The following is a 13,326-nucleotide window of genomic DNA, read 5'->3' as shown; positions in this document are numbered from 1 at the left end:
GAAAGAAAGCAGACCAGTGACTAAGATGCTTTTTTCCATGCCAATGGACCTTTGCTTAGTGCTTCAGCTTGTATTACTATTCAACCCCCCCCCCCCTGAAAAAAAAACCCTTTACTTGTTTGTTTCCAGAAAAAGAGGCTTGGTGAGCATAAAGGGAGGACATGCCCTCTTACCTAAAGTTTCAGGCTAGAAAAACTGCAGGATTGGCCTCCTTTGCAAGCAACGACCCTTTTTTTTTTTCCTTTTCAGTCCAACCAGAATAAAAGATATAACACAAAGCTGGCCTGTGCATTGCTAGAAGATCTGCAGATAGGCATCTATCAGAGGAAGGGAGCAAATGCCCCCCACCTGGGCTTCCCAAGAGGTTTTCCCCACTGCCACCCACTCAAAACCAGGAAAAAACACGGAAATAAGGCGGTTCCCCGAAGTGGCATCATGAGGAATGATTCAGGCAGCAGGCAGAGACGTTTCGGCTCTCTCGGTGTCTGCGACTGAAGGAGAATGAACTGCGATCTGCCCCGGCTGTCAGGGAGAAGTGGCTGAATCACATCCACCGCATGATTTGTCTCGCTGATATGCCCCAGCACAGGCAGGAGTCAAGGGAAGGAGGTTCAACAGGTGTTGCCAAAGGAGGGAAGAAAAGCTGAGGAGCTGTCAGGCGGGCAGCTGGAACTTGGCCAAAACTGATTCAGATCACATTGGTAAACTGAGTTTCGATTCCTTTATGTACCCAGATTGTACTGTGTTTCCAGCTGCTGGCTACGTGTGTGGACGCCCGCCCCAACTGCAGGGCATCGTTAGAAACTGAAGTCATTCCTGTTGTTATTAAGGATGTTAATGATGATAAGGAGAAGAATCTTACTGCTAAGTATGATTTCTCCTTCTTTTCCTCTTCGTTATTTTGTTTTGTGCACTGAAGAATAAGACAGTGCAAAGAACAAAACAGAATCACATCTTTGACCCGTGCGCCCCAGGAATTCAAAGACCAGCCAGAACCTAGAAATTATCCAAACAACATCTTAAGATATAATGTGTGCCCAGCAAGGCACTTTTTTTGTAAATCTGCATTTGATGGAGCTGAAATATTAGCTGCTGTAAAACTGTTTTTAATCTGTTTCTTATTCCACCAAATGTACTGATATCTATAGGAATGACTTATAAACAGCTTTCCCATAATCTACCTATTTCGATTGTCAGATCTCGGCATTTTATTATTGTTCCCAATTTTCTTCCTCAAGTCTGCCAACCCCAGGTATTGCCACATCAACAAAAATCACTCTTTTCTTTTCAATTATGGTTATATCTGCTGTTTTGTGTTCTAGATGGTGATCAGTGTATATGTGAAAATCTCATACAATTTCAGCAGCAGCAGCAGCAGCAACAGCTTTTTCAATTTTGCGATTATACCACATTCAAGAAACTTGGAAATTGTTGTTTTTGTACAAATGCCAATGGATCAGAGGGGCTACTCTGTCACGACATGTTTTGTATTCTTTTTTTTCTTTTTTGTATTTAGTTAATTGAAAAAAGGACATTTTTATAGTCGGACTGATTAATTTTAGTGCATTGTTGTTGTTACGATTATTATTTCAAGGTGACTTACAAGCAATATCAACAAGTGTACAGAAATACACTAAATGGCTTCTAAAACAAAAGTGATTTTAGTATCTTTCTTTCAGGAAGCTGGTAGAAAGTAGTCTTGTGAATAAAGAATAGCTGAGCAAGCTTCTGGGATGAATTTCTTGTGTTTGAATTCCTGCAATAGTTCCAAAGTCATTTTCTTCCATTTTGAAACGGTGGAGCCAACCTTTTGAGTGCCTCTGAATTTCAAGAATACAATGTGCAGGGATGGACGATTTTCCCCCTCGAATGACATGTTGTTTTCGTTGTTGTTGTTATAATACTGTATCCCAGTTCCACTAATTATGAGTCATAGCTGATGTTGGCCATTTTTTGTCTTCGTGATTTGGGAAAGGAATGATAAAGTTAGTGTCTAATTATGACTGAGGTGCCCAACAGTGCTGTTGTTTGTAACTGGATTAAGTCTGGCCAAATTTAAGCCATCCAAATTCTAAATCTTGGAATAATAATAATAATAATAATAATAATTTACACACAGTCTACCAGATAGTTATGACTTTTGACTATCAGATCCTTCCCAAGTTAAAAATAAAGATACTGTCGTACTTTTATGGTTTTAGCTTGTTGTTTTTATTTTGTTTTTAACTGTTAGCCAGAGACATGCGTTTGAGATGGGCGGCCATACACATTCAATAAATACATAAAAATAAACAAATTTTGGTATAGCACCCAGCGCACCAACCAATATTGGAACTGCTGTGACTTCTTCCATATTTTTTTGCCATCTCTTTGAAGGTTTCCCAGGCCTGGAAGAGCATAAAAATATAAGATGAGATCACATCAGTGGTGTGCGCAGAAATAAAATGCCAGAGCCATCTCCGCCTGCAAGCTTTTGGGGTTTTGGGTAGTACAGAAGGAGGTGTTTAATTTATTTTATTTTCATCACACCCCAAATTGCCATGTTTCCACTAAATGGCCATGGTGCAATCCTGCCAGGTGCTGGAAAGCCACAGACAGGGTTGGGAGCCGAACGTGGCCATGTTTCATCGGATTCCTTTCTCTTACAGGTAGTCCTCAGTTAATGACCACACTTGCGACTGGAATTTCAGTTGCTAAGCAAAGCAGTCATTAAGCAAATTGCACCCGATTTTATGACCTTTTTTGTGGTGGTGGTTAAGCAAATCACTGCAGGTGTTAAATGAGCCATGTAGTTGTTAAATGAATCATGCAGTTCCCCATTGATTTTGCTTGCCAGAAGCCAGCTAGGAAGGTCAAAAATGGCATTCACGTGACCACAGGATGCTGTGATGGTCATACATTTTATACTTATTTATATTGTATTTTATATTTGTAAATTGTTTTTATAAGATCTTAATTGTTTATTATTATAATCTTAATTTTATTGTAAACTGCCCAGAGTCCCTCTTTTGGGGGAGATGGGCGGTAGCAAAATTTGAATAATAAATAAATAAATAAATAAATGCGGACTGGTTGCCAAGTGCCCAAATCATGATCACGTGACCACGGGGATGCTGCAATGGTCATAAGTGTGAGAACTGGTTGTAAGTCATTTTTTTCACTGTAAGTCTGAACTGTCACTAAACGAATGGTTGTTAAGCAAGGACTACCTGCACTATCAAATCAGAAGGCCTGTTTTCTTCCAGGCTCCCTGGAGGTCTCCCCAGTCTTCTTTCCCCCCAAAAACAGAACCTTGGTCCTTTTCAGTGGTTCTTATTTTCTCCCCTTCTAACCTATCCATATGATTCCTAACCAGAGCTGGCTCAGCTACCAGGCAAAAGGAGACGGTGGGGAGGGAAGGGAGAATCATAGAATTGTGGGGTTGGAAGGGACCTCGAAGGTCTTCTAGCCCAACCCATGCCTGAGGCAGGAATGCTCATCCCATGTCAGACAAATGGTTGTCCGATCTTTCCTTGAAAACCTCCAGTGATGGAGCACGCACAGCTTGAGGAGGCAAGCTGTTCCAGAAGAGTCAATATGTTATGTTCTGCACCTCCTTCCTTAACCTGTTTTCCCCAACGTTGGGCAGATACGACCATCCAGGTCCAGCAAAATTAATTGCTGGTCCATACTTCTGAACATGGAATGAGAAGACTGTTTTGTCCTTCATCTCCGGCCCCAAAATATCCCAGTTCTGCCTCTACTTCCCTCCCCTTCTGATATCTGAACATTCCTTCAAAGACTCTTACTTTGCTTATTCTGTCATGCAGCATCCCTGTGCAATTACTGGAAAGGTTAAAAAGAAATCCAGTCCACAGAGCAGTGTTTTTCAAGGGCAGAATCTGGGACTTCCAGGCAGACTTTGCAATCACGCCAGGGCCATGCTTGGTTTTTAATGCCAAAGCTTAGCCCATCATCAATGCAATTGGTAGATATCTTGGTCTCTGAGCATGTGCTGAGTGCACACATCGGACTCAGAGCAGTTGAGAGGGGACCACAAAGGCATGTTGCATCTCTTTCCTGTATTTACCTCATTGGACATCTTTTGGAACGGAATATCGATCCATCAATGCCGTTATCACTTCTGGAGCATCACTTCCACACCAACTTTTCCATGCATAATGCAGCAGAGCTTTAAGACATGCAATGCCAATTTGCAAAAAACACTAAATGAAGAAATCAGGAGAAAACTGATGGGGGGAGCGGGGAGAAGGCTGCACTGTTGCTAAGCCTGTCTGATCGCCTTTGCTTGCAGCCCTTGAGCAAACAGGAGGATTAGCAGACAGGTTTCACATCCATCTTTAATTCCCTGCAACAGGATTTATGTATTTATGTATTTATTTATCGCATTTCTTCACCGCCCATCTCGAGAAATGACTCTGGGCTATTTCAGGACAAGCGATCCTATGGCATCAACAGTCGAGAAAGTTTTAAGCATTTTTCCTCCAAATTTCAAAATGGAGCGTTTCCACAAAAGTGGGAAAAGCCGCTAGGAAAGGCCTGACAGCTGGGGGAGGCAGGGTTTCGTTTGGAAACGGTCACCCGAGTTCGGGGCTGCGGCTGCCGGGGAGCATCGTCACAGCCTCTCGTTCACACAAATCGGCAAGGCCGGTTCTCCAGGCTGGGTTGAGACCGGAGGCTTAGGAAGGGTCCGTCGGGCGCTTCCTCATAGCTGGGATGGCGCGGCGCAGCCTCGCTTCTCTCTCCCACCTGTTTCAGGATCTGCCACGCCGGCTGCTCCGCGCGTCCTCTCGGGCTCCGAGAGAGGTGCCGCTCTGCCTTGCGGTCGCTGGCTTGGCATCGGGCTCGGCTGGGGCGCGCTCGATGAAGGCTCCCTTTGCGGACATTGGCAGTCCACCCAGGGGCGGTCAGGAGCACCAGCTGTGCAGCCTGGAGAAAGCCCGTGGCCTGGGGCGCAAGTCCCCGCCCTCTTCCCTGTGCAAGAAGCCTATAAAACCGGCGGGGGGGGGGCAGTCTTGGTTTCTTGCCTTCTTCACCTACGTCCCAGTGCCAAAACTAAAGCAGCTTCAGAGAAACCGGCTTTCTAAGAAACGTTTGCAGGGAACGTCCATTGTAGCCTCCGCACAAGAAACGCACGCGACCCTTCCTATCCTCCCCCCCCCCCATGACATCTCACAGCATCAGAGGATGCGTTGAAAGTCGAAACTGCGACTGCTTGAAGCCGATCTGGGTGATACTGCTTTCATCATCTATCTACACCCCTGAATTCAGCGCAGCCTCCCCCAAGCCTCTGATGCTTTCCAGATGTGTTAGGAGAACTCAGAGGTCCAGAGACTTCCGGAGGGCACCCGGTTGGCGAAGGCAGCTCAGATCTGGGGACTTGCCGCCTCTTTTCTCTTACGCCAGAGTAATGCGCGAGTCTGATTTACCGATGCCCCGCTGTTCTCCCCCCCCTCCCTTCTCACCCCCGTGTGAACGGAAACGGGCGAGTAAGCGGGCGTCCCGTTTAAACGCGCGACCCCACCCACGGCCACTAGGTGGCGCGCTCCCCTCGCGGCGCTGTACTCCCGCTCGGGCGACAGAGGCGGGCGAAAGCGGCGAAGGCGGGGCCCCATTCCATTGATGGCCGGGAGCCCCGCCCCGTTTAATTCATCTTTCTCAGAAATCCGGCCTCTTCCCCCGAGCTCCCCCTTCCGAGGCGGCAACCCGAAGGGCGCCGCTGATCCAATCCGCGGGAAGCTTGGTGGTTGCTAGGGGCGAGCCCTCAGCCCCTGGCTTGCGCCGAGCGGGTGCGGGGTTGCCAGGGGCGCGGCCCGGGATGTGATGGGCAGCCGGGCCACGCCCCTTGGGTCTCAGCCGCGGAGGCTGAGCCCGAGCTCTCAGAGCGAGAGCGTGAGCCGCGGGGGGAGCGTCGCGGAGCGGGGCTGGAGGCGCGCTGAGGGCGAAGTCGGCGCTCGCTGGCAGCCGCGGTGCGCGCAGCCTCCGGGGTCTGGCACGCCGGCAAAGACGAAGGCAGCCGGGCAGCTCGAAGCCAGTCGGGCGAAGGTTCGGAGTTGCCGGCCCCGACCCAGCCCCGACGTCCGAGGATCCGCACAGCCGCCCGGAGCGCGGCGGACCGTCCCCGGGGGCCTGGCGACGGCGGAGTAGGGGTCAAGCCCGGACGATCGCGGCGCCGGGGAACAGCCCGGCGGGACGGCTGGCCGCTCCCCGGGACTGAGCGGGGCGCCCCCTGGTTCGGCCCCGAACTGGATCGGCCCGGGCTCCCCCGAAGAAACGCCTCGGACTCCGGCGGGGTTGGCCCGGCAGCGCTGGACTTGCGGCGGCCGACGCGCGCTGGGAGGGTCTGGGGGAGCTCCGGGGGAATCGCAGCGGCGGCCGGGTCGGGGGCCACGGGACGGGGGCCGTCTGTCGGCCGGACTCGCGAGGCACCTCCGCGCCGGGCTCGGACGACGGGGAAGGACCAGCGCCTTGGCCGGACGGCGCCGTTCCGAGCCTGCCGGGACCCCGGATCGCTTTCCCCGCGGCGGGAGGAGTTTAACCGCGGGAGCTGAAGCGAGTGGGGGACTCCGCCGGGTCCGCGCGCTCGGCGCCGCCGAAGGGCTCCGAGCCAGCCCGGGGCTCCGGATCCTGCAGCCGCCCCGCCGCCGGGCTCCGGCCCCGCGATGGCTGCGGCCCGCCCGGGGGCGCCCCAGCTGCTGCACCCGGGGACGGTCCTGCTGCTGCTGCCGCTGCTGGTGGTCCTGCCGGGGGGCTGCCGCGCGTTGGAAGGTGAGCCCCGCCGAGAGTCAGCGCGGTATCGGGGGTGGGGGGGATTGGCGCCTGCCAGGATCCAGCCGCTTCTAGACCCGCTTGCACGTGGGAATGAGCTCTCTTGGGACCAGGGGATATTGGCATGGGATACGGTTGGGAATGGCAGTCCGTCGTTCATTATGGGGCGCCCAAGACACGCGTTGCTCCTTCTCCCACCTGCTGGTCCACACAGCCTCTTTTGCACGGGAAGCGTCCTTGAAAGCTCGGACCTGTCCTGCGAAGTGTTGGCCAGTCCATTGTTTCAAGGAGAGAAGCCTCTGGGGATGCGGCCTTCTCACCCCACCCTGGAGCCTTCCTTTCCCCACACCCAGATTGTCTAACAGAGGCCAATAAACACTTCTCTGGAGACCTGACTAATCATATCTTGGCTTCCCGGCTTGAGGGCCTTCAGTTGCTTAGCTTTCCTAAATCTTTTGCTGAAATTTCTCTCCCTACCCTCTCCTCAAAAAGGCTCCTTAAGAATTGGTGAGGTCTTGTGGATAGATTGTGTCAGAAGCAGTCGATGAGCCCCAACCTCAATCTGAAATCCTTGGGACGATCTTAGGATCTTAGCTATGCACGAGCTAAGACTTCCTTCGGTTTGCATCAGCTGTGTTCACACAAGACCCTTTCCCCATAGTTTGCTCAGCCTGATTTCCCGGATTCAGGGAAGCCCCCATGGGCTGGGGTCTCCCAGCCTGATAATGCAAAGTGTAATTGATTAGGTTGTTGTTCGGTGTACGCTGTGGGCACGGCTGCCCGAGTTACGCTGTCGCAGCTATAATTCTTTGCTTGGCTATTGCAGGACGCAATCCTTTCGAATCTGCCCGTTTAAATAGGTGAAAATAATGGATGCAAAGCTCAAGAAAATAGTTCATCCCCGCTTTTAAATTACAGCCCTTTCTGATGAATTTGGAAATACCCAATTCTCTTTGTCACAGGGAGAAAAAGGGCTCTTTTCTTGCCAGCGACTGAGTTCTGCAAAAGTGGTTGGTCAGTGGGGAAATCAAAGTTGTCCTTGTCACTGGGGATCACAAATCATGCTAAAGCTAAAATGTGGTTGTTTTGTTTTGAGTTAACATGCCGCGTGAACCTAATCAATTGTGGCTTATTCAACAAGCCTTGATTAAAGAAAGCAGGGCTTGTGTGAACCCAGTCCCTGTGTTGTGGTTAAGTGCCATGGCTTCATCCCATTCCTGTTTTAAATTTAAATAATTCAAAGAAGCTTTCTGTAAAGTTCAGCGCAGTTTTGCATCGGCAGGACAGCTTTGTGTTCAACCGATACTTTCCCATATTTCTTCTCATTATTTTGAAAGAAACGCAGCTTCTAGGGGACAATCCCTCCCTCTGTGTATTTTTTAATTTATTTTTATTTATTTAATCGCATTTGTATAGGCACCCATCTCACATAGTGACTCTGTAGCCGATCCTCCATTTCTTTTTCTCTCCGTTGTATCTTGAAGGCCAGAAATGATGTTCTTGAGCCTTGTTGAAATCCTGCAGGTTGTCCTTTCAAGAACTTGTTCGTAGAGAGAATGGCTCACTCAGATTGGTATATTGCAAGTTTTCGCTGCCGCTGAAAAGTTCTGGGATAACATTTTCCTTTGGGTACTGAACTTTGAGGCCAGCCTCAGTGCGGGAAAAACCACAGTGAAAAGTATGTTCTCAGCTTGGTCAAGCAGAGCGACTGAGAAGTTGGTACACCCTGAAACATTGTTGGTAAACATTCCTATAATTTGATTTTTACAGATTCATCCTTCTTCTCTTTAAGCACCTTAATTTCTCACCTTCCCTCTCCTAATGGATACAGTCTGCAACTTTAACGTGAGTTTTCCCAGGAATTTTCTGAAGTATATCAAACATTTCTTCCTTCTTTGAAAGCACCTTAAAACCTGGCCATGGAGCCTTGTTCTTTTCCTTGAAACCTTCAAAGCATACATTGAGCGTCTTCCCCCCCCCCCCACCCCGTTTGATGCTGCCTTAAAGTTTTATTTTCCATAAATATGGAAATAAAGTTTTATTTTCCATAAAGGTACCTTGTTGCCCTGAGTTGGCTGAAGTCCTCTATTTGTTGGGAGACAGAGAAAAGATTGAGATGAGAGAGGTAGAGGGAAGACCCTTTTTCTTTCCACCGCGCTTTCTTAGAATTAGTATTTCCAAGGAAAAGAGGAAGAAATCTGGCTGCTGCGGAGAGCCACGCTAGAGCCCTTCTTCCTTCCAGGAAATTAAACAGCCTCGGTGGGAAGATCATTGGTGGGACATTGGTCACCATTCGGACGATTATTTTGCAAGCGTCCTTGGCCTGTTCATATGTTAAGGTCTGCATGATATTTACACCCTGGAACCTTCATGCTTAGAGCGGTAGAGAAAGATTCGAGTTCCTAATCTTGGCCTTGCCAGTAAAGCACGTCTGTGGCTCACCATACCCATGAGAAAATTGACTTTTTCGGAGGCCTCGTTACAGTACTACAACTGAAGTGGGGTGGGGTTCCCTGCTGCTACAGAGATCTCCATCCATTGTCTTCATTCTCCAGGGTTCCCCAGTTGGCGTAGCCTTTATTCCATAGCTAATTGCTCCAGTGCAGCGGGGCCTTCGTTTCCTGGGTGCTGGGGCTGGACAGAATGGCTGGCAGAAGGCCTTCTTAACCAAACTTTCTGAGCAGGATAAAGAGCAAGGACACAATTTCCATAGGAGCTTTGTTCCGTGAGCAAGAGAGAAGGGGGTGGAAAATTCAGACCGTTGGAGGATTCTCCGCACCTTTCCGAATCTCTGCAAACAAGTGCCGGCTCTGATTGGTTAACTAGAGGTTCACGCATTAACCATGCCACCAGGGTTAATGCACGAAAGCTGGCTTCTTAACCTGCCCATTTTTTCCTCCGCTTTTTTTACCAGCTGGACTCTGTAAATTGATTCATCGTGTGCACTGCATATGCTGTGATTTATCAGTCAGGCACTCTCGGCTCCGATCAGGAAGACTGTGGCCTCGGGCCCTTCCCTCCCTTGCGTTTGCCATTCTTTTGCCATTTTATATAGGGTTTTATTATTGATGGTCTGGGTCACTGTATAAATAAAACGGAGAAAGTGAAATCCAACATGGGAAGCAGGACTGTAGCATTGAAATGGTTGTGAACGGTAAATCTAATAAACGCATAATGTTTAGTGCCAGGAATAAATCCATAACAGGAATAAATCCATGCGCGCACGGTCCACGTAAGCGGCAGCTGCTGGTACCCCAGCAAACTTGCCCCTTTGCTTTGTGGCCGGTCAAATTTGGCTTGCCAAAAACACATGGCTCTCCCAGCTTGTTGTGCTCCCTTCTCCCGCAGGCTGCGAGAGTTGGGAGTTTGCAGTTGATGGCAGGAGGGCGGGGGGGGGGTCAGCGTATGTGCACAGTGTTTTTAGTCTTAACTGGTTGTTACTCCTCTTGTTCTCCCCACAAAGCACAATCATGTTGAGACACTTCTGTACGGCCATTGGGAGGTTGGACCTCTTTGTCTCTTTGCAAGGGAGTGCAGGAGAAGAGACAGTAGCGGGCTTGGGAAGAAGTCCCAGGTTTACCAGTAAGGGTTGCAAGAGAAGCATGTGGGGGTCTATCTGAAGCTGCGGTGTGTTTTTTCCCCCTCTGCTCAGCAGCACCTCGGCTGGCTAGAGAGGGAATCTTTGCCCAGAACAGTGTTTCTCAACCTCGGGAACTTTAAGATGTGTGGACTTCAACTCCCAGAATTCCCCAGCCAGCATGCTGGCTGGGGAATTCTGGGAGTTGAAGTCCACACATCTTAAAGTTCCCGAGGTTGAGAAACACTGGCCCAGAAGCAATAGCGTGGTTGGTTTTCTCTGGCAAAGGAGACGGCTAACCAAGGTCCCTCAGAGGGAGCTCTCTCGGCTTCAAAATGCCAGCGTCTTCTCTTGCTGCTGCCCCTGGTCCTTCGCTTCCATCCCAGACAGCCAGGGTGGAAATGATAGGATAGCCGCTGAGGGTCGATTGGCAGCAGCAGGCTATAAATCCAAGGAATACATGGCTGTGGTTTAATTTAGCGGGCACCAGCTCGCACTTTCCATGGCTCTAAGTGCTCCAGGGCCAATTTCCTCAAACCCCTCTACCCTTTCCTTCTGAGGTCAGTGGCACCAGATTATCAGTTGGGGTGGCTTTGGCCCCCTTTCTGATCAGTGCCGGAAAAGGGTGTGGATTTTGGCATGGGCACATCTTCACCTCGCCCCCCCCATCCCAAATTAAATCCTACATCAGGGTAGCCACTCCATGTATCTGACGAAGACAGCTCACGAAAGCTTATGCTTTTTAATAAAATGTGTTAGTTGGAAAAGGTGCTACCGGAATTCTTTGTGGGAAGTCTTCGGTGCCATGTTAGCAGAAGTGTTGTATTTGGGGCAATTAGAATCGAAAAATCCTTTGGCCTGCACCAGCTCGGTGGTGTCACTTTACACAAAGGAGATGCCTCTTAAAACCCTGTAACCACGTTAGGGGGCTTAGGGTCAAAGGATGGATTTTCTCCCTACCCTTCAGCACATATTTGTGGGTAATGTGGGAACTGGAATCTGCACCAGAGATCACAAATAGGGGACCGGCTGGAGGTAAGAACAGGCTCGTGTTAGCTTAGCGCAAAGCAGGGGCTGTATATAAAATAGGATGGATGAAGAGGTAGGGATGGGTATCTTCTTCCAAGTTTTTTTTGGACTGGAGAAGGACAAGGAATTTGGCTCAGATTCCACAAGCAGCTTTATAAAAACTTCTTGGAGTCCATATGCTATTGCTTTTTGTTGTACTGGCTCTGGATATATACACACATTTTAGCATAAGGCATGGCCAAGGTGCTGCTGAGCGGGAGAAGAAAAAGGCATTGTATCTTGGGTCTTCTGTTGCCCTATCTATGGTGAAATCGGGGGGTGGGGGGAACATCGTTGATAACAACCTTGAGGAGTCAGACCAGTGTTTCTCAACCGTGGCAACTTTAAGATGTGTGGACTTGAATTCTGGGAGTTGAAGTCCAGACACCTTAAAATTGCCGAAGTTGAGAAACACTGGGACTCTGAACTTCTTGCAGACATGGTTCCAACTGTTAGCCAGGTCTTCCCTTTTGACTTGCTTTCTTTTAAACTTAGAAAATTTTAAGCTCTCAGCTGTGGTACTAGTTCTCGACTTAATTTTCCGGCATGCTTTTTTCCTCCATGGTTCTTTCCCCCCCCTTTTAACCAGTTTTATTCTTCTTTTACGCTCGGCCTTGTTGCTATGATCCCTGGCCGCGACAGTAAATGGATTGATTGATACCGTAATGCATGGGTTTGTGTGCACATTTGATGCCGGGCAATGGGTGTACCAGATTGAATTCTGTTCCGCCATCTCCCCTCCTTAAATTATTGTTAAGAGTATGTTCTTGGTATTTTCCTGATGCAGAGAAGTTTGCTTTCTTTTTAATTACAGTTCACTGAACTGTCTCCTCTCTCAATGGGGATGCGATAGCTGTTTTGTTAATCCTTTAGGAGAGCGTTTCTCAGCCTTGGGAACTTTAAGATGTGTGGACTCAACTCCCAGAATTCCCTAGCCAGCCTTGCTGGGGAATTCTGGGAGTTGAAGTCCACACATCTTAAAGTTCCCAAGGCTGAGAAACACTGCTTTAGGATAAGGCTGAGCAAAATCTAGTCCAGTAGGAACCTCAGCCAGCCTTATTTAATCTCCCATTCCTTGCAAGCCGGCTCATCCATATGGGGAGAGGAAGGGTGATTTTTGAGTCCAGAAATGTAGCAGCTAGTTGGGGATGGGGGCAAATGTACTTTTTTAAGGGCCCTCACTCCCTAGTCCGTGGCTGTTCTCTGTATTTTCTGGGCTCTCTTCTTCTTTCCACGCTGAACCAGTTCTTTGGTTTACTTGGCAAAGTTTGGCTTCCTGGGATGCTGAAACCCTTTGGGCTAAATTATTGTGCCTGTTGCCCTCCGGTTCATCTTCTGTCGCTCCAAACAGTTCTTCTCTGAGTTGCTTTTGTGGCTTGCATTGTTGTCCTTTGGTTATGAGCTGCAGTCAAGGCGGACACGTTGCCCAAAATATTTGGGGAAGCCAGCGAGCTGCATTTTTCCCTCTTTCCACGGGCTGGTTTGGTTTGCTTGTCGCTGGCGGTTGAGCCCTGTGGAGCTCTTAATTAGACATCCTCAGAAATCTGAATCATGGCGCGTTTTGCTTTGTGCGTCTTGTTTTCCTGTTCTTTCTCTCTCTCTCTCTTTTTTTTGCAATTGCAGCTTGGCCTGTTCTGCTGACTCAAACTGGTTTGTCCAGATTAAGTGTCTCCAGCGTTTGGTGCCAAAGCAGGAGGAAGGGGGAGGCAGGTGGTGATGTGGCCAGACAGTCGTCTTCTTTGGGAGTGCGGAGAACAGTGGCTGAGATCAACCTCAAGTTGACCATTGACTTATTTTGCTCTCACCCATTAGGGGTTCTCCTAGCTTTGCCAAACACCCCAGTCGCTTAAATCCATTTTGCCACTCAAGGCTTTCTGCCAAGTTTGGCTTCAACCCTTTTAAAGGGGCATCTG

The 13,326-nt window shown here is 49.1% G+C and overlaps 1 protein-coding gene across 1 annotated transcript in view; it reads left to right on the top strand.

Annotated features, from left to right (window-relative positions):
• Nucleotides 1-5,931: 5,931 nt before the first annotated feature.
• Nucleotides 5,932-13,326, top strand: part of EPHB3 (EPH receptor B3) — a 99,403-nt gene continuing 92,008 nt past the window's right edge. The window contains exon 1 of the mRNA XM_063306370.1: nucleotides 5,932-6,768. Within this exon, the coding sequence (XP_063162440.1) occupies nucleotides 6,663-6,768 (106 nt within the window). The 5' untranslated portion in view covers nucleotides 5,932-6,662. The remainder of the gene's footprint in view (nucleotides 6,769-13,326) is intronic.

The sequence above is a fragment of the Candoia aspera genome, chromosome 6 (assembly GCF_035149785.1).
Source record: "Candoia aspera isolate rCanAsp1 chromosome 6, rCanAsp1.hap2, whole genome shotgun sequence".
Lineage (NCBI taxonomy): Eukaryota > Metazoa > Chordata > Lepidosauria > Squamata > Boidae > Candoia > Candoia aspera.
Note: the sequence above shows the minus strand (reverse complement) of the source record. Positions and strands in the feature narration are given on the sequence as shown.